The sequence below is a fragment of the Pinus tabuliformis genome, chromosome 9, assembly GCF_031772625.1.
Source record: "Pinus tabuliformis cultivar Carrire ecotype Pingquan chromosome 9, CPIR1, whole genome shotgun sequence".
In the NCBI taxonomy this organism is placed as follows: Eukaryota; Viridiplantae; Streptophyta; class Pinopsida; order Pinales; family Pinaceae; genus Pinus; species Pinus tabuliformis.
Genome location: NC_142307.1, coordinates 1,981,345,404 through 1,981,372,255, shown reverse-complemented (window position 1 = coordinate 1,981,372,255; position 26,852 = coordinate 1,981,345,404). Strand labels below are relative to the sequence as shown.

Below are 26,852 nucleotides of genomic sequence, written 5' to 3'. Positions count from 1 at the left end.
ACAAGATTTCTTTTCGGACTAGGTATGTGCATTATGAGTTTGTTGTAGTTCCTTTTGGTTTGACAAATGCTCAAGCTAATTTCATGTGTGTGTTGCATCCTTATTTGGACAAGTTTGTGATTGTATTCATTGATGATATATTGATATATTCTAAGAATGAGGAAGAGCATGCAAAACACTTAGCAACAATATTGAAATTTCTAAGAGAGCATTAGTTGTATTCCAAGCTTAGTAAGTGCAATTTCTTTTAGACATAGGTACATTACTTGGGACATGTTGTTTCCAAGGAAGGCATAACAATGGATTTGGAAAATATTAGATCTATCATGGAATGGGAAGCTCCTAAAAATGTGGATGAGGTTATATGATTCATGGGGTTAGTAGGCTATTACAGGAGGTTCATCAGGAACTTCTCACAGATTGGCTATACTATTACATCATTGCAGAGGAAAGAAAAGAAATTTGAAGGACATAGGAATGCACAACTAGTTTTGAGCAGTTGAAGCAATTGCTTACAAATGCTCCAGTTCCAAATATTGTAGATCCATATAAAGAGTTCATGGTGTGTACATATGCTTACAAGAGGGGACTTGGTGGAGTCATGATGCAAGAGGGACATGTGGTATACTACAAGTCAAGGAAACTGAATGAACAAGAGAAAAATTATGTGACTCATGATATTGAGTTGGCAACGATCATTCCTTCCTTGAAGATGTGGAGAAACTATATTCTTAGCAAGATGTTTGTGTTGATGAGTGATCACAATGGGATGACATAATTTTTTGACCAACCTAATCTGAATTCCAGACAAGCTAGATGGTTGGCTACACTTAGTGAGTTTGACGTCAAGATCAAGTACATTAAGGATAAGGAGAACATGGTTGCAGATGCGCTCAACAGAAGAGTGTAGGTAAATCACATAGCAACTATGATCTCATATGTGACATATTTACAGGATCAGATCTTGTAGGTAGGACAATAGGATGACAGGTACATGGAGCTTAAGAACATGTTACAACAACAGGGTATAGGTGATCAAGATGTGGATTATCATCTCATGACAGATGGGTTGGTAAGATTTAGGGACAAGATCTATGTGCCAGACAACAGTGAGATAAATAAGCTTATCTTGAGGGAATTTCATGTTAAGCCATATTCAAGTTAGCTAGGATATCATAAGACATAGATAGCGGTTAAGAAGTTATGCTACTGGCTGAATATGAAGAAATAGGTAGCTGAGTTCGTTGCCAGGTGTTTGGATTGTCAATAGTTAAAAGCAGAGCGTAAGCATCCAAGTGGTCTTCTACAATTGATTTCGATTCCAGAGTGGAAATGGGAGGTCATTTACATGGATTTCATTATAGATTTGTTGAGGAAATCTAGACAACATGATTCCATCATGGTTGTGATTGACAGGTTGACAAAGGTAGTTCACTTCATAGAGATTAAATCTGCTTATTCGACTAGCGAGGTAGATCATGTCTTCATTAGGGAGATAGTGAGATTGCATGGTATTCCTAAGAATATTGTATATGACAGAGATTCCAAGTTCACTTCCAGGTTTTGGAAGGATTTATTTGTAGGTTTGGGTACAAATTTGGCCTTTAGTGTATCTTATCATCCACAAACACATGGACAGACAAAGAGGTCAACAAGATTTTGTAGGACATGTTGAGAATGTATGTTCTGCACCAGCAGAGGAGGTGGGAGGAGTATATTCCATAGGTAGAGTTTTCTTACAACAGTAGGTATTAGGAGTTACTAAGGATGGGTCCGTTTCAGGCACTTTATGGGCGGATTTGTAATATTCCCATGAGTTCGAGTGATCCAGTGAACAAGGTATTGATAGGACTAGACACTTAGGCAAAAATGGAACATGAAATGTAGGTTTTCAAGAAGAATATAAAGGAAACACAAGATAAACATAATAGTTATGCAAAGCAACACGAGGCATTTAAGGAGTTTCAGGTTGGGGAGCATGTGTACTTACGCATTAATCCCAAGAAGAGATCCTTGAGGATTGGATCATGTGCCAAGTTGACACCTTGATATTGTGGGCCTTTCAAGATCCTTGAGAGGATTGGACTAGTGGCCTACAGACTTGCATTGCCTCCAACAATGAAATTCCATGATGTTTTCCATGTTCATTTTTTAAAAGATATGTGAAGGAGGCTGATCATGTGATTGACTGGTCTATATTGCAGGTGGAGCCAAAAGGAAAATTCTAGGTCGGAACCGCAGTGCATATTGCAACAGAAACAACTCATGCTCCAAAACTGAGCAATCAAGCAAGTTAAAGTGCAATGGAAGTACTTTGGGCCTGATGAAGCTACAAGAGAGATGGATGATCAGATGTAGGCTTTGTATCCTTCATCAAGTTCTAGTTTACGCAAAGGAGTTTGGTACATGTACATATTTATGTATGGTTTTTATTGTAAATACAAAAATGAGCTATGCTATAAAGCTCCAATCAATGGTATGGTTGTCATGTTGGTGTTAGTTTTTGGCCGGTTGTTCATTGTAAATACTGCATCGAGTTAAGTTATAAAGCTCCATAGGCAGTATGTTTTGGTTTTCAGTGGTTTGCTGGTCATAGGTGTCATAGAACATCGAGGACGGTGTTCCCCTAAGGGGAGGGGTCTCTAATATCCTTAGGTTGAATGTTTGTGTAATAAAGTTAATAAAGGGAAAATAAGACCAAGGTCATGGGACATGTATTCCAAGCTGAATGTTGGGCAAAACATCCTAGTGGGTGTTCATTTTAGTTTACTATGGCTAACGAAATTGGCAAAGACATTAACAAAGGCTTTGAAAAGGCAAAGAATAAAGGAAAATAGGAGAAAAAGGAGATGAAAGGTCACAGGTTTGCATGAGAGGGAAATCGAAGGAAAAATAGAGGAAATTGAAGAAAATAGAGGCCTCAATAATAAAAATGCTTATGAGGATTAGTTCACAACTTTTGTTAGTTTTAACCTTTTGTCAGTTTTAGCTTGGAGCTCTCTCTATTCTATTATACTCTTGCACACTTAAAGCATTCTTGGAGCACTCTAACATTGGAGAAAGGAAAGCAAGGGACAAGCAAGGAAAAGTTGGATCAAGTAGCTCCAACAGGAATACTTGTAGGTAACAGGTTGCATGTGTGATTTCCTAGTTGGTTTTTCAATGAATGGTATATTCATGTGTGTATTTGGTTCTTTTGTTGTCATGGGCACGAGTTTTTCTAGGTGTGATAATGGTTTAATCCTTGCCTTACCATTTTCGGATAGCCAATGTGTGATGGGGTTATTTTATCTGGTTAAGCTTTGGATTGCCAGATGGTTTCGAAACTAGGCGAGGTGGTTTAAGGAAATTTCCCATAGGGCCTAGGAATCCCTTGACCAGTTTTGGCAGGATTGCGGTAAAGGCTGAGGGTGGAGACAAGCAAATTCCTCAAGGTATTGGTGAAGAAATTCTGAGGCATCCAAGCTTGTTTTGGGCCTAGTAATCCCTTGACTAATTTTGGTGGGATTGCGGTAAAGCCTGAGGGTGGAGGCGATTTAATCTCGAAGAAGCCCTGGTTGTTATGTATTGGTTTTCTTATCTGATCGCTTGATCGATTTTGGTGGGATCACGGGAGCATGAGGGTTGAGGTATTTTAATATATCGGAATCCCTGGTTGTTTTGTATTGAGTCCCACATTAATGCTTGGAATATGACATGTGGGTGATTGGATGAAAGAAATATTTGGTTCAGCCCAATCTATGGTCGGGTGGTACATGGAATTCCCTGACTTGGTTGGATTTTGCATATGTTAATAAGAGCTCTTTTCCTATGGTATTTCATGACTATTTGTTCTGGTTATTATGTGGATTTGATGGATGTTCTATTATGGTTATTATTCCAGGTATATGCTGGTTATAAACAAGGTTCCATAATAGGTTCTAGCTATGGCTCTTGATATGTTTGATTTGTTGATGAATGGTTAATGAATGCATGAGCTAAAAAATGTTATTGCAAATATTATGAGAGGGCATTAGAATTTCTTGATGATTCTTAGATAAGTATCACAACTCTATGTTTAGATATGCATTCATGACCTGTAGATTACATGTTCTCAATATGTTTGACGAAATGTCTATCATGTCCAAGGTAGTCTAGGTTATGTTCTACCTTCAAATTTGTATTTCTAGCATTTTCGTCATGTCATTATTGCTTCTGAGAAGTTGCAAGAAGTTTTGGACAGTGTTATGGAGGTTGTCCTGGAATCTAGGCTCAAATTTTAGAACCCCATGCTCCTAACTAGAAAAATTGGGTTACAACTGCATGGATGTAAGCTTGGGCATGTAGTTGGAGGCTTCCAACCGCATGGAGGCCTTGTTGTGGGTGTGGTTGAGGGCCCAAGGCAGAGAAGGAGGGGTCCAACTCAAGGTTTGGCCACCTGGTATGGTTTCTCAGCCTCCAAGTGTCCTGTAGTCCCTATAGGATGTTCTGAGATGCTAGTTTGTTGTCAGTAGTCGATCCCACTTCCTTAATGGGACTTAGGAGTTCGATTCATGTCACGATAGCTCTTCCTCTCATGTTTACACTCTTAAGCCAATGAAATTGGGTAAATGTGGGAGGGGGTGGTTATAGGATCTTTGGTTGCTCCTTTGACATTGGGAGGTAGTCTGATGGGTGAGAGGTACCCTACTTTGTGGAATTTTCTGGAGTTTATCCCTTTAACGTTTTGAAAATGTGTGTCCTAATTTATGGTTTGACATCTCCAAACTGATCTTAATAATATTGGTTGGTCTCCTAGACAGAAGGCCAAGCAGAAACCTAGGGCCTTACAATTCTATTATTTGGTGCACATTGGAACTTTGCTTGTTGTTTGTTGTTATTATTTGACAGATCAACAGGAAAACATATGGTCATCATCCTAGTCATCCCAAGGCGAGGCATGACATGCATAATTTGAGATTTATGTTGGAATATTTCCTTGATGAAGAGGGCCAAGTATATTTGGTCCTAGTACTAGAATAAAGTAGAGAGGGAACCCCCCAAGTCCTTATGGAGGGAGTGATAACATCCATTACTCTCACATAAAATGCATCTTGCAAGTCATGTCATTATTGCTTATGAGAAGTTGCAAGAAGTTTTGGACAGTGTTATGGAGGTTGACCTGGAATCTAGGCTCAAATTTTAGAACCCCATGCTCCTAACTAGAAAAATTGGGTTACAACCGCATGGATGTAAGCTTGGGCATGTAGTTGGAGGCTTCCAACTGCATGGAGGCCTTGCTGTGGGTGTGGTTGAGGGCCCAAGGCAGAGAAGGAGGGGTCCAACTCAAGGTTTGGCCACCTGGTATGGTTTCTCAGCCTCCAAGTATCCTGTAGTCCCTATAGGATGTTCTGAGATGCTAGTTTGTTGTCTGTAGTCGATCCCACTTCCTTAATGGGACTTAGGAGTTCGTGTCATGTCACGATAGCTCTTCCTCTCATGTTTACACTCTTAAGCCAATGAAATTGGGTAAATGTGGGAGGGGGTGGTTATAGGATCTTTGGTTGCTCCTTTGACATTGGGAGGTAGTCTGATGGGTGAGAGGTACCCTACTTTGTGGAATTTTCTGGAGTTTATCCCTTTAACGTTTTGAAAATGTGTGTCCTAATTTATGGTTTGACATCTCCAAACTGATCTTAATAATATTGGTTGGTCTCCTAGACAGAAGGCCAAGCAGAAACCTAGGGCCTTACAATTCTATTATTTGGTGCACATTGGAACTTTGCTTGTTGTTTGTTGTTATTATTTGACAGATCAACAGGAAAACATATGGTCATCATCCTAGTCATCCCAAGGCGAGGCATGACATGCATAATTTGAGATTTATGTTGGAATATTTCCTTGATGAAGAGGGCCAAGTATATTTGGTCCTAGTACTAGAATAAAGTAGAGAGGGAACCCCCCAAGTCCTTATGGAGGGAGTGATAACATCCATTACTCTCACATAAAATGCATCTTGCAAGTCACTACATATTTCTATGTGGTAATTATCCAAAGATAAATTTTGATATTTGAATTTAACCCTAGAAAACTTTTGGCCTTCATGGGTTTTTTAGCTTCTAAACTATGTGCCAACACCAAGTCTGGTCTCTTACACCCCAAAATTTATAGCTCACAAAGATTTAATATTGATATTTTTGTATGAAAGAACTAATATTACTAAAATTTCCAAAGTTAAAATTAGTTACTACTTAATGGTAAGATGTGATAATTACGTTTAGTTGAACTTATTCATATAAAATTTGTGCTTATTAGTCCCTTCCAAGGCACGACTCTAGCAATCGATTTGCTTTTGATTATCCATTAGTTGAGCTTTGACCAATACATTCTTTCAGCCAGATTCTATCCCACCACCGATGTTTGTGCACCTTCCATCACTTTCATTACTTTGGGTAATTATTTTTGCCCAGTTTTGAGCAACCGTCAACCAATGCTCGGTAATGAATTAGCAGAATCACATGACCATAAGACAAGCATGTCATCCATCGATTCATTCAAAATATCCATTAAAGTTGAATTAGAAACTCCCAGTGACCAATTACATCCCCAAAAAGTGTAGGATGAGCCATGGGTTGCTGAAAATGCATCCATACTTATGAGAATCCTGAAAAGTACTATGAAGCTTTAAAGAAGGCAGGCAAAGACGTTGATATGGTTATGACGGAAGGTGAAGGCCACATCTTCTATCTCATTAATCCAAAATCTGAGAATGCCTTTCCCATGGTGAAACAAATTTTGAACTTCATGCATTCCTCCCCCTCCTCATTTAATGATTGTAAGAACCCTACCCAAAGTCTTTCCATGTCAATATGAAGGCAAATATCTTTATTTTTTTGGTATATATAGTTTCATTGTAGAAACAAAAAGGTTAAAGGGTAACAATTGCACTAATGGAAAGTGTTAATAACATAAGAGACTACATGGTAATAGCTTTAGCGAAAATTAAAGATATTGAGAAGTGTTATTATGCAAATATTGAAATCGATTGCTTTTGTTTTTGATGACTTTCTTTAGCCCCATGCTTATGATGGTCATGTATGCATTTTTTCTCTCACGTGTTATCACTAATTTGTTGTCTTTTACAAGTCACAACATTAATTTATCTGTAATTTACTATCTTTTACAAGTTGAAAGATCAATGTTAATTGATTTGTGGTGAGACATTAAAAATATTAAAAAAATTGATACATTCTAGATATATTTAATTAAGTAATGATTAAAAACAAAAAATTGAGTTTTTTTTATTTTTATTCATTTTTAAATAAAAATTACAACCACCACATTACAACCCTTTAATCAATAATTGAATCACTATCAAATTTTAAACATAATTAAAAAATTAATAAACTTCTATTATATTGATTAACTATGAACTTCTATTATATTGATTAACTATGAGATGTTAAAAATAATTAAATTTTAGTTTAGCAATGATTTAAAAAAATATGTAAAATGAAATTTTTATAATTTTATATAAAAATTCCATTGACGACTAGTATATTGGTATTATAACCTATTAATTAATTTTATTAATAATTTTTTTCAATTTCATATACAAATTTTAATGATCACTCATATATTCTTATTATAACCCATTTATTATTATTGTTATTTCTAAATTAAATTTTCTATTTCTATATGACAAAATTACACAATTATGTTATTTATTTCTAACTTATCATTTGGAAAACAAAATTAAAAATAGCTCAGTGTTTGTCAATAACTAAGAAGATTAAAAATAGCTCACTGTTTGTGAATAACCTTTCAAATTTGAAACGTTTTGAAAAAATATTTACACAAAGTACAAGTAAACTAGATCCCATTTTGCAGTGAAATTACTTAATCTATCTTCCAAATATTTTTTATTTACTAATATACAATATATTTTTGACATTTTCATGCTCTGTTAAAATCTGATTAAATATACACTTGTAAGGTTTGCCTATCGAATTAAATATGGTCTAAAGTATATATTTCTACTAGCTAGAGACGACTAGATTTAATTGGAGGAGACGATACTGCTGGCAGATTAATATTTAATGGAATTGAAATATGATTACGATTATGATTATGTTGTTTTGTTTTCTATTCATTTATTGTTTTAGTTTTCACATGGTAAGCAATAAATTTTTATGAGGGGAATATTTAATATACTCGTTGCTCACTAGTAATATTTGGAATGTTATTAGTGAATGTTTACGTGTTTGTTGAATTTGAAGAGGGAATTTTCATCATAAAGGCTCTTAAAGTTTAATTAAATTATCAAGTATTTTTTTGTTTATTAATTTGTTAATGTTAAGGTTAATATTAATGTTAATGTTAGGATCATTTATTTTATCAGTTTTAATATAATTGTTTTATAAAATATTTTGATTTGATTTATTATTATTATAGTCATTTTTTTTCTTATTTTCTTTATTATTATTATTTATTTAGTTTTTTTTAATATGTTTGTTAAATCAAAATCTTTTCATCTATTTCATCGTGATGATGAATCACATTAATTGGTTTCAAATGTTATCAATTTTTTCAATTATGTGATACATCTAGAAGATGGATAGAATGTTTCTACTCACAAAAGTCTCCATTCAATTATAATAAATTTTGATTTCTTATTGCAACATATAGAGTCTACAAGGTTTTATCCAAAATTGTTTATAGATTATTATTGAATTGTTTTTGAGATTTTTGGCTAAGCATAATGGTCTCCAAATGTATAATTATTATCTAAAATCACCACCTTCACCATCATCTTGATTTTATTAATCCGTATACTTTCAAGGATCTAGAAAATGAAGATAATAATTTATAAAAAAGGAAAATAATTATTTTACGACATCTTTTTATTTTTAATAAATCCTTTGTTTAATTAATAAAAAATATACTATTTTATTATTTGATAAAATTAAGTCAAATTTTTTATATGTAATATAATAAAAACTACATATCATAGAAGCATAGACAACATAATAGTATAGTTGATAGTGTAATTTTTAATTAAAAAATATAATTGATTTTTTAGCTTTTAATTTGAAAAAAATAAAATGTAAAAAAATATACAACAACTAAACTTTTGAATAACACAACAAAATACTCATTTTTACCCCACAGGATCTTAATACAAAAATTATACCATATTTCCCTAAACTATCATTATAATTTTAGACTATTATAATAATTTTATTTTAGACTATCATAATAATTGTATGAACCATTCTTACATCACTCCTTGCTCGTTTAACTTTAATTTTTTATTTTTTAAACTCACCGGAAATAAAATGAAATAAATGTATCTTAGTTTCCGTGCAAAGATGTGCATAAATTTTCACATTAACAGGAAATCCTCAAATACACAACACCACCGTCACCCCATGTTCGCTCGAGAAGACAACCAAAAAAACAAGTTACAACGGTCTCCCGTTCACTTGCACACTCGTTCGGTATTCGGTTTTAAGTGACGAGTCTGGAAGAATTGGGTTGGGCGAAGTCTTTGTTTCTTTGTTTCCTATACTGCTCTGCTCGGCCAACCCGGCCATCCATTGTGGGTTAGGGTTTATTGTGGGCAGGCTGCCAGCTGCTAATCAATCAAAAGGGAAGATGGCAGGGGGTGATGCTGCAGCGTCCAGGAAGGAGGAGAAGACGCAGGAGAAGAGAGACGTTGCAGCGTCCAGGAAGGAGGAGAAGACGCAGGAGAAGAGAGACGTTGCAGCGTCCAGGAAGGAGGAGAAGACGCAGGAGAAGAGAGACGTTGAGGCATTTTTGAAGGCCAACCAAGTTGACGTCTCAAAGTCGGAAAGCAGAGTTTGGCTTTGGAAGGTGACGCCCCCCGTTTACAAAGCATGGCAGTCCGCTTTTACCAAAGCGGAGAAAGATAAGGACGGTGGTTCTTTGGGCTCAGTCTTCGTCACTGTCGACCTCCTAGAGGGAACTAAAACTGTCACTGTAAGTTTTATCTAATACCCATCTCATCTATTTGTCATATTTGTACTGCCATTTTTTGTTTAACATATATAGCATTGCTGCTCAAGATGAAATTCTTTGATTTTGGAAGTGGCGTTTGTTGTATATTCCACATCAGTATCTTGATATCATTCCGTGGCTGAATTAAGTTAAGGCACCTCGGTTGACCTGCATAAGGTTACAGAGCCCATGTGGCAGCCATTGTGTTATGCCTTCTCCATAACTGATGCTGTCCTTTTGTTTTCCCTGTTTTAATTGAGGTACGTTTTGCCTACACGAGGTCAAATATATAGTCATGTATCCTGCTAGAAAATCCCACGCTACAGTAAATGTCTCTTGCATGCGGTTAAATCTTCTGCCGTTTTGTTGTGATAGATTAGCCCATGTGGTCACACCTTATCTATAACAGATGCTGTTCTCTTTAAAGTATGTTTTTCTTCAAGGCATCTACTGCCATGGGTTGTAATAGATAATCTCGTTTGGCCGTCGAGGCCACTCCATTGTATCAACGTTTTGCTTGCAGACAAGGTTAAATCTAGTGCTATGGGTTGTGATAGAGAAGCCCATTTGGCCACTAGAGTCTTTACATTGTACCATAAAAGAGAGTTTTAAGTTTTAACCATTGTATCATAAGAATTGTGAGATGCACAAGCTTTTCAAATCAGTTTTTTGGGTGCAAGTTTTTGGTTTATGTGATATTTTTCTTTATTTTAGTGCTATAATTGTTATTGGTTTTGTTGTCATGCCTTGCAGGTCATTTTTTGCTTGTGGTTGTTATGTATGCAATGTTATAGGCTATCTTGTCATAATGGCATATTCCTATGTTAGGATCTCATTCCACATTGAAACCCCTCTTCTAAATTGTGTGTTAACATAGTCGTGGATGTGTTATGAATAATTACATGCATAACAATTGTGAAATGATTATTAGGGATTACCCACACCAAAGGCTTTGCGAAATTAAAAGTTCGCATTGGGGGTGTAGGACCCTGGGTTGATGTGGTAATATTCTCACTCGCTTTGGTACTAAGCACATAGACTGTTTTGGTGTACCAAAGGCTTGTTGATGTGGTAATATTCTCACTCTAGTACTAAGCTAACAAACTGTTTTTGTGTACCAAAGGCTTGTTGATGTGGTGATATTCTCACTCACTCTATTACTAAGCATAGTTGTTAGAAAATTAGAAAAAGATTTTCTTATCTTGATAATTACTTGTGAATTCTTTGTAATCTTATTAAATTTTTTTATGTTTTCTTTTATCTTCTTATCATCTAGCAACTACCAAAACATAAATGCATGAATATAAAAAAAAACAAGGAGACAAGAACCAAATCAAATGAGACAACGAAGACCCTTTGACATTTACCTCCCCCAACCAACAAGCCAACCTCCCAATAAAATATTTTGCACCTTTGGCCTGTTTAGCACCTTTGACCTGTTATCTTAGTTCTACACCTTTGGCTCAATTTTGCACCTTTGGCTCAATTTTGCACCTTTGGCTCAGTTGTGTACCTTTGGCTTAGTTTTGCACCTTTGGCTTAGTTTTGCACCTTTGGCTTAGTTTTGTACCTTCGACTTGTTTTGTACCTTCGACTCAATTCTGTACCTTCGGCCTATTATGCACCTTCAGTGCAGTTTTTTACCTTCGCTAGAAACTTTAGATGTGATGATCGAATTTGTCTTGATTGAACCATCAAAGAGGTATGCACTGCTTTGTGTGGTCGAATTCCCTTTATGATGCCAACTTGGTGGAGGAGAAATATATGACAAATGTACATAAAATAATCTTTCTTTCATTGACATAATAAGCCCAAGAAGGCTATAGTACATAATGAAAAGGACAATGACTTATGACAAAGATCTTAGAAGCACTCAATGGGTTCTTTGACCTAGAAAAAAAATAAAATGAGCATAAAACCCATGCTTTTTAAAAATAAATTTTCTCTTTCTTCCTTTTACAAATACATATGAATTACATCATGTCATGAGCTAGACAACAATTATGAAGACCGAAGATCGTGCCTTGTTATATGATGAAGTTTTGCTACAAATCTTGTAATCTTATACATACCTTTAGTTACTTCCTTTACAAACCTTGTAAGGCTTCCTCTTGAAGGGCTTCGTTTGCAACAAAGCTTTATATAAGTCTCCCTTTGAAAGCTCCCTTTGAATCTAGCCACAATACTTTCTTTTATTGACATTCCTGCAAAATTTTCTTTCTAAGGAGAACACAAGAGAAAGGATTATAAACACGCAAAAATGAAGCTAGGCATATAGAGAAAATCAACAATGAAAGGAAAATAAAGAACAAGATACTTATCTTTTGTGAAAAGGTGAAAGTTCCCTCTTCATCTTGCATTAATCTAGTCTTGTGAGGGATTCCTTTATCAAAGCAACTTGAGAATTTTCTAACAAAGGCATATTAGCTTTATAAACCCTAGAAATAAAAAGGAAGGATTGATCCTAGAGCGAAACATAAGAGAAACATTACAAGACCTAAAAAAATAACCTATACTATAAGAAAAGTATATACAAGGGATAATATCCCCCAAGACTTAATAGAATAAGTCTTTGACTTCACAGTCCTTAGTTTTGTTCTTTGGTGGAGCTTCATCAATAAAAACAATGGCTTGATACATGCGCAACTTTCAACAGAGTAGTCCACACGGATGTGACAGTCGCAAACACACAGTGAATGGATAACACATACAACACCTAGTGGAATAGTTCACATGAGTGTGACGGTCGTTATAACAAGTTTATGAGAATGGTTCTGTTGAGTGTCCGACAGGATAGCCCACATGGGCGAGACAACATAAACAACTTATACAACAAATTTCTTTCTCTCTTCTTGTTCTTAGGATTGTTGGGGCATTGATTCTTATAGTGTCCCATTTTGTGACTATGATAGCATTCTATTTTAGAAAGGTCAACCTTCCCATGATTCTTCTTTGACCCTTTAAATTTCGTATTTCCTCATTTCTTCTTGAAATGAGTAGAGTAGGCATTTGAGGTATTTTCTTCTTCTTGCTTACCTCCTATAAAGGAAAGACAAGCTTCTTGAATACATATAAGCGTCATTTCTTCAAAGTAGGTAGATTTTTTCCAACTACTAATTCCAGCTGCAAAGGCATTCCAAGACTTTGGTATTCCCAGAAGGGCAGTAATCACAAGTTCCTTATCAGGAATGATTTCATAAACAACTTGTAGTTCATCTCTTATGCGGGAAATTATTACAAAGTAAGAGGACACTATATCATCTTTGGTCATTCTGAAAGTTCGAAGTTCATTCTTTAGGCTTGCCACTTGTCCAATATTCTTGATAGTAAATAACTTGGAGAGAGCACCACACATTTTCTTTGAAGTATCTAGAGTAGATATGTAGGGAGTCAAGTTGTCTTTGACTCCATCCACAATTAGGTTCATGCATTGTATTTGTACTTCTCCTTTCCAGCATCATCTGTAGGTTCTTTGACTTTTCCTTGTACTAATTCCAATGTTGATTTCTGGTAGCATCAGATGTGCTCTTAGCCTCAAAATTTGCAGAGATTCTAGGACACATGTATTCCACAATACCCAAAAATTGTTTTGGGAAATTCCACCCAGAGACAATTTTATTAAAATAATTAATTATTTTTAATAGGTGCCTAAATCTAAACGTAGGAAATTAAAATAATTAAAGGGTATTAAAACTATGGGTGAAACTTCTAGAAGAAGACGAGGATCAAGTCAATATGATCTGATCCATTGGTTATAATCTAATCTAGGCCGTTGATTACTCAACTGGAGGATTATAAGAAGGACTTCGATGGGCATTTGGAAGATACACTAGGCAGATATTCAGTTGCCCAAGTAAGATCGATTTCCTCACTGGTTGAAGTTCGGCAAGAGAAAATTGAATCTGAGGGATAGTTGTAGGTGAGAAGGAGAGAGGGTATTAGTATTAGTGGGAAGCTGATGCAGAGAGATGCAAAGAGAGTAGTAGGTCCTCTCCTAGATCAGAATCTTGCTGAGAAGTGTGAGAAAATCGTCTATAAAATTTATCCAAGAAATTCCTCTTCTATTTTGTTGGTTGTATCTTGTACATGAGATTTTTGCTGAAGATTAATAAAGAAACTCTCATCTGCTGCACCGATTTTCCCACATTGGGTTTTTCTGGGTATAATTGTCCAAAAATAACTGTGCCATTGTGATTTTACTTTTGCTAATATTTTTCCTTGCATTTTCTTTCCACAGTATTTTTAATCGTGAAGGTTGTAGTAGAATTTATTTCAATATTTGCTGTAGAACCATGATGAATAACTTATTTCATAATTAATAAGTAGAAGAAATAATATCAGTCATTGCAGTTGGATTTCTATTTAGAAATTTTCACATGGTATTAGAGTTGAGTTAAGCAGGAGTGTAGACCGGAAGAACCAGCATTGAGGAGGAGGGAATTCGAAATTACTGCATAGGTAGAAAATTGAATCCCTAGAGGAATTGCGTAGTCTAGTCTAGGAGGGAAAAATTTTCATAAGAAAATCTCCCTCTGATTGAGTCAACAGAGAGGAAGATTTCCGGATTGAGGTTTGCCAGTGACAGAGGGAGTAGCGCAGAGCAGTCTTCAGGTGAAGATGCAAATTTTCTACAGCAGTTGCTGGGGCAAAAAAGCGTCGGAGATCGATAGGAAAATAGCACAAAGAAGGATGGAAAATCAATATGTCTCTGAATTATCTTCTAGATTGGAAGAAGAATTCTCATGCTTGTCAAGTTCAGTGTCAACAGATGTTTGGTACATTGATAGAGGGCTTCAGCCCATATGATTGGAGTACGAGAATATTTCTCGAGCTATCAAGAAGAGCAAATGGACTTCCAGATTACTATGGGAAACATAACTAAGTGTACTCCAGTAGGGAGAGGCACCATAGCATTTCAGACGGAAGTAGGAACAAGCATCTGAGCCATTAATGTTTTGCATGTGCCTGGGTTAGGAATGAATCCAATATCAGTGTCCTAGTTATAGGACAAGGGATATGATGTATACTTCATTAGAATTAAAGTATACATCAAACATCCAAGCTGGAAGAAGAGGAGACAATTTGGAGCTCAAAGCAACAGACTGTATAAGTTGCAACTCGAGTCTCCAGTGGCACTGATAGACAACAATCATAATGGTGAAAAGGAATTGAATGAACTATGGCACAAATGAATGAGACACTTACACCATGGAGCATTGAGGATGCTCAGAGAGACTGTTACCGGAGTTCCAGTGCTTAGTACTGAGCATGATGACGTATGCAGAGGATGCGTACTAGGGAAGTATGCTAAAGCAGTTTTTTTCCAGGAGTAAAAACAGAGTGGAAGGTGTATTGGGATTGATACACTCAAATATTTGTGGTCTAATGTCCACAAGAGCTCTTAGTGGGTCACCTTTATTGATGATTACTCTAGAAAAACTTGGATTTATTTCTTAAAGACCAAGGATGAGGTCTTTGATCGGTTCAGAGAGTTTAAAGCTCTCATTGAAAACATGACAGGGAAAAAGATAAAGGTATTGCGTTCAAATAATGGTGGAGAGTATACAGACAAAGACTTCACGGATTTCTGTGCAAAGGGGGGTATCAAAAGAGAATGGACAACTCTGTATAATCCAGAGCAGAATGGAGTAGCAGAGCAAAAGAATAGAACTATTTTTGGGGCGGCAAAGGTTAGGTTGTATGACCAGGACTTGCCTAGATTCTTATAGGTAGAGGCTTGCAACACAACAGTGTATATCTAGAATAGAACTCCTCACAGAGCATTGGGGAAGAAAACGCCGGAAGGTGTCTTCACAGGGAAGAAGTCGGAGGTGAGCCATCTCAGGATATTCGAAAGTGTGGCATAATATCACATTCTATATGAGAAGCGTCGTAAACTAGATCAAACTACAAAAAAGGGGTACCTCATAGGATATAGCAAGACCTCAAAGCCATACTGAATCTACATTTCCAAAAGTAGGAAGATTGTAATAAGAAGGGATGTGAAGTTCATGGAGGATAGAGCTTTCAGGAAATCCCGAGAGATGATAGCAGAAGACCAGTCATTAGATGTTCCATTAGTCCAACAGCAGCAGGGGCAACAAGGAGGACAAGCAGGAGGACAAACACCTGGATCGAGCACAGAGACCAGCACCAGTATTTCCTCTGAAGAAGTAAATCTAGATAGTTCTTAGCAGATGGAACAACAAGAAAAGGGGGAATTTGATTGAGCCTCCCACCACCAGTGGTAGAACCAACAGATAAGTACAACAGACACTGAGGGATGTAGAGGAGTTTTTCGGAGCTCCTAGAATCGAGAAGAGGCAATGTAGATAGCCTGATAGGTAACAAGCCTTGGTAGCACAGGTTGAAGAACCCTCTAGCTTTCAGGAAGTTGTACAACATCAAGTTTAGGTGGAGGCCATGGTAGAAGAGTATAGTTCTATCATGACAAATGATGTCTGGGAATGGTACCTAGACCAGGGGATAGATCAGTTGTAGGATCAAGGTGGATCTACAAGATCAAGTATGCTATAGATGGCAGTATAGAGAAGTACAAGGCTAGGTTTGTGGAAAAGGGGTACGCACAAAAAGAAGGAATAGCCTATGACGAGACTTTTGCCCCAGTAGCCAGATATACCTCTATCAGATTTGTTATATCCCTAGCATCTCAAATGGGATGGGAGATTCACCAGATGGAGTCAAGACAACATTCTTGAATGGGGTGATAGAAGAAGAGGTGTATATAGAACAACCCGAAGGCTTCGAAACTCATGAAAAGAGAACTCATGTTTGCAAGTTAAAGAAAGCCTTGTATGGGTTCAAGCAGGCACCTAGAGCATAGTATGGTTGGATTGATAGTTAGCAGCAGTTGGAATTTGTCAAAAGTGATGTTGATCCCATTCTATACTATCTAATGGTGGAGAATGAGCCACTTATTCTGGTATTATATGTGGATGACTTGTTTCTAACAAGGTCATCTAGGCTCATAAAGGACCGCAAGAAGAATCTTGAAGCATAATTCGACATGAAAGATATGGGGTTAATGCATTACTTTCTAGGGTTGAAAGTTTGGCAGAAGAATGGGGAGATCTTCCTTGGGAAAGGAAGATATGCTATAGAGATTCTGAAGAGATTCAGAATGTAGCATTGTCGACCCATGGCTATACCATGATCACCAACTGGAAGAAAATAGATGCATCAGGAGACAAGGAGGTGGAACCCACCTGGTACAGACAACTCATTGGGTCGCTCATGTATCTGGTCAACACTAGACCATACATTTTCTTCGCTGTCAATACCCTTAGTCAGTTCATCGTGGAACCAAAAAGGGTGCATTGGGTAACATCTAGGAACATTCTTAGATATGTTTGTGGAACAATTGGATATGGGTTGAAATACACCCGAGGAGATGACGTCAGATTGAATGGATTAACAGATGCAGATCGGGTAGGTAGTTCAGTAGACCAGAAAAGTACCTCCGAGTATTGCTTCAGTGTTGGATGAGGAATGATCTCTTGCTGTAGAAGGAAGAAGTCGGTAGCTTTGAGCTCAGTGAAAGAAGAATATATGGCGGCCAACACAACTATGTGCGAAGCTATATGGCTTAGAAAACTGCTTGTGATTCTGTTAAGGAAAAGGATGGAAGTGAAGAATATTTTCTGCAATAACCAGAGTTGTATTAAACTCTCCGAGGATCTAGTATTTCATGATCGGTCAAAACACATTGATATCTGATGTCACTTTATTAGAGATTGTGTTTAGCATGGGGTAGTACAATTGCAGTATGTCTCCACAAGAAATCAGGTAGCAGACGTACTCAAAAAATCTCTAGGAAGAGCTATGTTCATCCAGTTCAGGTAGCAGATGGGTATGGTAGAGAATTTGTTTCAGTAGTAGAAACAGGTAGTTTCTCAATTGCAGTGGCAGAGGGAGTTGCAGTACAGATGCAGTGTTGGCAGTGGTAGGGTCAGCAACAGTACAGATGCAACATTTGAGCAGTAGTTGTTAGACATCAGTAGCACATAGGGAGATGTTATAGATTCAGGATGATGCTTCAGCAGGTTGCATTATTAGAGCACATTCCTCGCTAAGAGGGAGTGTTTATTTCTGGTAGCATTGAAGGTGCTCTTAGCCTCAAAATTTGAAAAGATTCTAGGACACATGTATTCCACCCAAAAATCGTTTTGGGAAATTCCAGTCGGAGATGGTTTTATTAAAATAATTAATTATTTTTAATGGGTGCCTACATCTAAACTTAGGAAATTAAAATAATTAAAGGGTATCAATCAAACTATGAGTGAAACTTCTATAAGAAGACGAGGATCAAGTCAATATGACCTGAGCCATTGATTAGAATCTAATCTAGGCCGTTGATTACTCAACTAGAGGATTATAAGAAGGAATTCGATGGGCATTTGGAAGATACGCCAGAGAGATACTTAGTTGCCCAATTAAGATCGATTTTCTCACTGGTCGAAGTTCATCAAGAGAAAATCAAATCTGAGGGAGTGTTGCAAGTGAGAAGGAGATAGGGTATTGACATCAGTTGGGAGTGCAGACGTAGAAGACACAGAGCAGAAAACGGACAACACAGAGGCTATGACGCAAAGGAGGTACAACACAAAGGCTGTGACGTTGGGGCTGCGCAGTCCCTATGCAAAAACTGACATAGAGAGATGCAAAGGGAGCAACAGGTCCTCTCCTAGAACAAAATCTCGCTGATAAGTGTGAGAAAATTGTCTGTAAAATTTCTCACAGAAATTCCTCTTCTATTCTATTGGTTGTGTCTTTTATGAGATTTTTTCTAAAGATTAATAAAGAAACCCTCATTTGTTGCATCAGTTTTCCCACATTGGGTTTTTCGGGGACGATTGTCCAAAAATAACTGTCATTGTGATTATACTTGTGCTAGTATTTTTCCTTGCATTTGCTTTCCGTAGTATTTTTAATCGTGAAGGCTGAAGTAGAATTTATTTTGATATTTGTTGTAGAAACATGTTGAATATCTTATTTATGAATTAATAAGTAGAAGAAATAATATCAGTCACTGTAGTTGGATTTCTATTTAGAAATTTTCACATCCAATACCTTATTCCTTGCAAGGATGAGGTCCATCCTTGTTTTCCATGCTCTAAAGTTAGAAGCTCCTTGGAGTTTATTCTTGGATTTCATTGATGATTCCATAGGTAAACTTGACAATGTTACTCTTATAAAGGAATCTAGGTATCCTTGTAGCTTTCTTCTTCAAGTTAGCTTATTACCTTTCGAGACTTCTATAAGATCTCTCAATACTTCCTTCCTCTTAGCAAATGTAGTCCTTCGATGGATCTTCAAAGGGTTCAATAAATAAGACTTCATTTCTCCTTATGATCTACCTTAAAAACTTCTCTTGAATTATTCCTTAAAATGATGAGAGTTATTGATCTTCAAGCTTCATTTTTCCTTTTTCTTCACCTTAGCTTTGATACCATGCTAGAAAATTAGAAAAGCACAAAGATTTTCTTATCTTGATAATTACTTGTGAATTCTTTGTAATCTTATTAACTTCTTTTATGTCTTCTTTTATCTTCTTATCATCATGCAACTATCGAACATAAATGCATGAAGATCAAAACAGCAAGGAGACAAGATGTAGGCTCCTAGCCAAGGAAAAATCCCTCTTCTTTCCTTTAAAATCAAATCAAATGAGACAACCAAGACCCTTTGACAAAGACCTTCTCCAACCACCTAGTCAGCCTCCCAATAAAACAATTTTTCACCTTTGGCATTTTTTGCACCTTCATTCTGTTACCTCAGTTTTACACCTTTGACCTGTTTTGCACCTTTGGCCTATTACCTCAGTTTTGTACCTTCAACATGTTCTGCAACTTCGTCTCAATTCTACAACTTTGGCTCTGTTTTGTACCTTTGCCCTGTTCTGTACCTTTGACTCTGTTCTGTACCTTCGACTCAGTTCTGCAATTTCGGCTCAGTTTTGCACTTTCGGCTTAGTTTTTCACCTTCAGCTCAGTTTTGCACCTTCGACTCAGTTCTGCTCCTTTGACTCAGCTCTGCACCTTCGTCTTTGTTTGTCACCTTCAGCGCAGTTCGACAACTTCGTCTTGTTCTGCACCTTCAGCTTAGTTCTGTACCTTTGGCTTAGTTCTGTGCCTTCTCTAAAAATTTCAAATGTGATGATTGAATTTGTCTTGCTTGAATCCTCAAATAGGTCAAATGCACTTCTTAGAAATTGTCTTTTTGTGTGGTTGAATTCGCTTTATGGGGCCAACTTGAATAGAGGGCAGGCCGATTTGGTGGAGGAGTAATGTATGACCAATTTACATAAAATAATTTTTTTTCTTTGACATAATAAGCCCTATTGTCGCACAAAGTGTCTAGGCATTGCGGCAACGCTCAGAGTAAGGGCTGACACTCTTATCCTTATTCACTCCGTTTAAACTCTCTCCTAGACAAGTCAAGGGGGGTAGTCCCTAGGGTGAATGAATAAGGGTAGCCTATGGAACACAGGCTCTAGGAGACTTAGGGATGAACAACTTGATGAATGTAAACTAATCCTGGTTAACTGAGGTGGATAAGACACTACCAGAAGATAGAAATGATTTTAGACTAGTGCTTTAATATTCAATTAACCATAAACTAAATGAAAACAAGTTATAGAAATGATTTTAGACAAGCGCCTTAATATTCAATTAACCATAAACTAAATGAAAACAAGTTATAGAAATGATTTTAGACTAGTGCCCTAATATTCAATTAACCATAAACTAAATGAAAACAAGTTATCGTGATCCAAATCGAATCCATAAACGACTGTCATAGAACCATGACTATATGGGGACGAAAAAAATTCTTGAAGAATCCAAACAACAATCGAAAACACCCTGAACTAGTGGCCATGGCAACCGGCGCGGAATGACGAGGACCTCGGTCAAAGCGCGTTGACTGAGGCCCATGGAGACTGCACAGGAGGTCGATGTAGCTCTTGGGAACCCCGGAACGGGAAAAGGAGCTGGTTTTCGCGCATCGCTAGGTGAACATGGCTAAAATGGTAGAGCCTTAAGCACTCGGTCATGTTGGGAGCTAGAGGACCGTGGGCGGAGAAACGTAAAGTGCCATTGTATGAAGGTGGGACCCACAACCTGGAAACCGGTGGTTTGATCGGGGCACCCTTGAATAATAAGAGGTTTTGGAGGAGAGTGGAGCAATCCCACTCAACGATCGATGCGTGGCAGCGGAGGTGAGAGAAAAACCGCCGTGATCGCGCGTTATAAGTCAACTGCGCTCGGCGTGCGAAAGACGTTGGATCTGGAGGAGCCCAGATCGGACGGCTAAGATTGCGTCTGATAGACAGAGCGGAATTGACAGGGAACTAAGCCGCGATTTAAGGGGATTTGGAATCCGTTGACCGCCATGGTGGAGAAAGAAACGAATCGATGAACAGGCTGGCGCTGTTCCAATGAGGACATGTGGTTACCTCCCGAGCGTTCATGCTGACACCGAACAGGGAACTTCAAGCCCGCAGGCGGCAGGTGAGTCGACGCAGGCGGGAGAGGAACCGAACAGGTATGGAGATTGAATGGATAAAGCCGTGAACAGAGATAGTTGAACGGGGATTCATATAGAGAGAGAACGAAGAGTCCAAGCGACCAAGAGAGGTAGTGAACAGTGAACCCTGAGAGGAGGACTGAGCACAGAGAGCAGTAAAGCCAAGCAGAGGAGACAGAGGGCCGAGTTGACCGCAGGTAGCATCGAGCACCAGAGAGCTTGAAGAATCAAGCCTTACCATAGAGGAATTTGTCAGGATTGAGCATCACAGTTGTCTCTTTCCAGTGTAGACCGAGGGTCACAGAGCTGGTAGGAAGAATAAGAGTTTGTGAACTTCGAGTGGCTTGGGGAATCCAAGAACTACCCTGCCAAGAAAAATCTGCTTCAGGAGAACTCATATTGAGTCCCTGTATTGTAATTTCTCTGTTGAAAGACACATTAAAGCAAGGCCACCACTGAAGTTGGACCGGAGACGTAGCCCTGGAGAATAGGGTGAACTCCTTATTAAAAACTGCTTGTGTCTTTGTGTTGCTTACTATATTTCTCAGCTGTCTTTCCATTTATTTTCTGTCTATTGGCAATTTGATCGATCCGTTGTTTCAATAACACAGAATACACACACCAGCACATGGGTCTATAATACCTTTTGTTTAATAAATCTTCAGCTGAGGTCACTCATAGGGTGATTATCAGATCAAGTGGTATCAGAGCTCTAGGCTGTAAGGTTGGACAAGCTTGTGTTGGTTTAGTTGTGAATGCTCACTAGATCAAAGCTCAAATTAGGAGAAGGAGAGTTGGTGGAAACTAATCCTGAAATTGGGAGAGTCTATTCTCGAAAGACAATGTCAGAAGAAGGCTCTATAGGGCCAGACCGTCAATTCATAGAAAGTTTCCTAGCTATAAAGTCTATGGTAGAGGAAATGTATAGGGACTTTAGAAAGCATAAGGGTGAAGATTCATCAGGCTCTAAGCAAGATAAAGAAGAAGATGAATCTCATTCCCATGACCACTCCAAAGGAAAGGGGAAAGAAGAAAGCTTCCCTACACCTCCTAGTAGCCCTGTGCATAATAAGAAGGCATCTTTGATTAAGTTAGATGTTAAATTTGATTTGCCTATATATAATGGAGAGCTAAATGCTGAGAAGTTGGACAATTGGATAAGACAAATTGATGTGTATTGCAGAGTACAAAATATAGACTCAGACAAGAGCAAGATTCAGCTGGCAAGCCTTCGCCTAGGGGGCACTGCCTTGGTTTGGTGGGAAGGCAGAACCCAAGCTGACATGAGGAAGCATGGTAAGACCATCTCTGTCTGGAGTGAATTTTTTATTGCAATCAAAAAGCAGTTCTATACATTGGCCTACATGCAACAAGCCATGATGAGTTGACAAACTCTTCGGCAGTTGAAAGGGCAAAGTGTACAAGGGTATACTCAAGAGTTCAGAAAGAGAGCATTGATGTTGGGTATTTCATTATACTCACCAGAAACTCTTTTGAAATACATCGGTGGTATACATAGCGACATGAGGCACACCATCCTCATGTTTAATCCCACTAGTATAGATGAGGTATCTGTACAAGCTACTCATCTAGAAGCTAGAGGAAAGAATGGAAATCCAGAAGTTGGGGGACCATCCCAACCCACTATAAGCAAGAGCAAGGAGAAAAGAAAGCAGAAGTGGAAAGCAAGGAAGGCTAACACTGCACAGAAAGGAAAAGCCTCATGCACTCACTGTAAAAAGGAGGGGCATGATGATGAGCACTGTTGGATTCTGCATCCAGAGCTGAGACCTAAGAAGTCTGAGGGCAAGAAGAAGAAGACTGCTGCAACTATTCAGAAAGATTTGGGGTCAGACTCAGGAGATGAAACAATCATTGCAGAAATTACTAGTAGATGCTTCAGAATTACTAGTAGATGCTTCATAAATAACAGATTGGTCAGAATTACTAGTAGATGCTTCAGAATTAAAAGGTAAGAATTCTGAAGCATCTACTAGTAATTCTGTTCAATCTGTTATTGATGAAGAACATGAGAGAAAAATGCATGAGCTTTTTCATATTCGAGTTGTTTCCAAAAATCAGAAGATTGATACTTTGTTTGATAGTGGCTCACAAGTAAATCTGATTTCTGAAGCAATTATAAAGAAATTGGGATTAGCAACTACACCTCATAAGAAGCCATACCCATTAGGATGGTTGAATGATAAAGCACAACTACAAGTGATTAGACAGTGCAAACTCAAGTCCTCTTTTGGGTCAACATTTGTAGATGAGGTTGAGTTAGATGTAATTCCTTTGGATATATGTGGAATTGTTTTAGGAAGTCCTTACTTGTATGATAGAAAGGCTATTTTGTATAGAGCCGAGAACAAGTGTCTACTTGTTAAAGATGGAATCGAATACTTTGTAAGAGCTCATAAGCTCAAGAATAATTATACTCTCATAAACTTAGGACAGATGAAAAGAATGATAAATTCATGCAAACAATTCTTACTAATGGTTGTAAAGGAAAAGAAAACTGATAAAACCAATGTATTTGAGGGCTGTAATTCTGATCAGCAAGCTGATATAGAAAAGATTGTTTCAGAGTATGATGTCTTGTTTCAAGAACCTCAAGGTTTGCCACCCAAAAAGGGAATAGTACATGATATTATTTTGTAGCAAGATGTTCCTTTTACTAACATTGGGATGTACAGTTTATCTGCTTTAGAGAATGTTGAAATCAAGAAGCAGGTGCAGGAGTTGCTCGAGAAAGGGTTCATTAGGCCTAGCACATCACCATGTGGGTCACCAATCGTTTTGGTGAGAAAGAAAGATGGCTCGTGGAGAATGTGCATTCATTACCGAGCACTGAATAAGACAACAATCAAAAATCGTTATCCCCTTTCTCGCATAGATGATCTTTTAGATCAATTGAAAGAAGCTGTTTATTTCACCAAGCTGGATTTGCACAGTGGATACCATCAGGTCAAAGTTGCAGAGCAAGATGCATGGAAGACTGCTTTCAAAACAAAACAGGGATTGTATGAATGACTGGTTATGCCTTTTGGCTTGACCAATGCCCCTGCTACTTTCATGAGATTAATGAATGATGTACTCAGACCTTTTCTTGATAATTTTGTTATTGTGTATCTGGATGACATTCTGATTTTTAATAAAACGTGGGAAGAACATTTAAAGCATGTTAAGAAGACATTAGATGTTTTGAAAGGAGAAAAACTTTATGTTAAACTCTCCAAATGTGAATTTGGCAAAACCTCTCTAAATTATTTGGGTCATATAGTAGGGGGAGATGAATTGAAAATAGATCCCTCTAAAGTGGCAATCATTGTAAACTGGCCTAAACCAAAGTTTGCTACAGAAGTGAGAAGCTTCTTCAGAGCATCACAGTATTGGAGGAAGTTCATTTCAAATTTCTCCTCAATTGCAGCTCCCTTACATGCTTTGACAGGATTGAACAAGGTGTTTCAGTGGGGAGGCAAACAACAGAAAGCCTTCGACACCTTGAAAGAAAAAATTAGTACAACACCTGTACTAGCACTGCCAGATCTACAAAGACCATTTGAAATCCAAATTGATGCCAGTGACTATGCCATGGGAGCAGTGTTGACACAGCACGGTAAACCCATATGTTATCATTCTGAGACTTTTAATCTTGCAGTAGTTAACTATCCTACCTATGATAAGGAATTGCATGCATTAGTTCAAAGTGTGAAAAAGTGGAAACATTACTTAATGGGCAAGGAAACAATACCTACACTCCTAAACTAAGTTGCAACAATCAAGACATTACAGATGGATGGGTTTTCTACAACAGTTTCATTTAGTCATCAGATATAAAAAGGGCATACATAACAAGGTTGCAGACATGTTATCTAGACCCATTATAAATGCATCTACCATACTTAAGCATAATTCTGTGCTGCATGAAAGCTACATAGAATAGTATGCTCAGGATATGGACTTTAAAGATGTATATGCAACTTTGAGTCAAGGCAAAAGAGTAGAAGAATTGGACTATCATGTGAAGGACCGACTCTTATATCATTGTGGGAAACTTTGCATTCCACAAATTGAGAGAGCAAAGATAATTAGGGAAGAACACACTTCTCTGATATCAGGTCACTTTAGGGTAAGTAAAATAGTTGCACAGCTGCAAAGGTTTTGCTATTGGCCAAGAATGAATGAGACAGTTTCTAGATATGTAAAGGGGTGTGCTATGTGTGCTAAAAGCAAGCCCAGCAACAGAAAACTAGGCTTGTATACTCCATTGCCAGTTCCTTCTCACCCTTGTGAAAGCATTTCCATGGATTTTGTTGGAGGACTGCCTAAATCTAGGAAGGGTCACGATTATCTATATGTTGTTGTGGATAGGTTCAACAAAATGTGTATTTTGATACCCTGTAGTAAATAGATTACAGCTGAACAAACTGCAAAATTATTCTTTGAACATGTATGGGTTCATTTTGGATTACCCACTTCTATTATATCTGATCGAGACACTCGATTTGTGGGAAAGTTTTGGTCCAGTCTGTGGGAACTAATGGACACCAAATTAAAGAAAAGCACTGCTTTTCATCCACAAATAGATGGCCAGATAGAAGTAGTTAACAGGACAGTGATCCAGTTACTGAGAGGATATTGCAGCAAGCACCCTAAGCTTTGGGATGAACACTTGTGTTATGTGCAGCATGCTTACAATAGAGCCAAACACTCTTCTACCCAGAGATCTCCTTTTGAGACCTGCTTTGGTTTCATACCAAGGTCTCCCTTGGATTTTGTCTTTGGTAAAGATACCATGGTTGATGGACACAGTGATGTGGACAGGGCAACTAGGTTCATTGAACAGATCCAGGAGATCCACTAGGAAGTACAGGAACAACTGAAAAAGAGCTAGGCCAAGTACAAGGCTAGGCACGATAAGCATCGGATGGAGCATAGTTTTCAAGTTGGAGACCAAGTCTGGCTGTATATCAGCAAGGACAGGATGCAAGGTGAAGGCAAGAAGCTAAAACCTATCAGGTATGGGCCCTTCAAGATACTTGAGAAGATTGGTGAAAATTCTTTTCGCCTTGGTCTGCCAGCTTACATGCACATCTACTCAGTCATGAATGCAAATTGCTTGAGGTTGTTTGAACCTTCAATGGTTGAGGACCCTGAAGAGCAGAGTCAATTGCCGTCTGTTGATTACCTACTACCTGAATATCTTATTGAGTTGCAGGAAGATACAATGCTGGACAGGAAGGTAAGGACAACGCGCAGTGGACAGGTGGAATACCTCGGAATTGGGCTTAAAGGTTCGAAGCCGAGCAGTGCGAAGTGGATTG

At 37.8% G+C, this 26,852-nt stretch overlaps 1 protein-coding gene across 3 annotated transcripts in view; it reads left to right on the top strand.

The window, feature by feature from the left end:
* Positions 1 to 9,374: 9,374 nt before the first annotated feature.
* LOC149156953 (uncharacterized) overlaps positions 9,375 to 26,852 on the top strand; it is a 446,383-nt gene continuing 428,905 nt past the window's right edge. For 2 of the 3 annotated variants that reach the window (XM_089445442.1, XM_089445441.1), the window contains exon 1: positions 9,375 to 9,960. In XM_089445442.1, coding sequence (XP_089301568.1) covers positions 9,616 to 9,960 — 345 coding nt within the window. In that variant the 5' untranslated portion in view covers positions 9,375 to 9,615. The remainder of the gene's footprint in view (positions 9,961 to 26,852) is intronic. The other variant, XM_089445440.1, reaches the window with a different exon arrangement.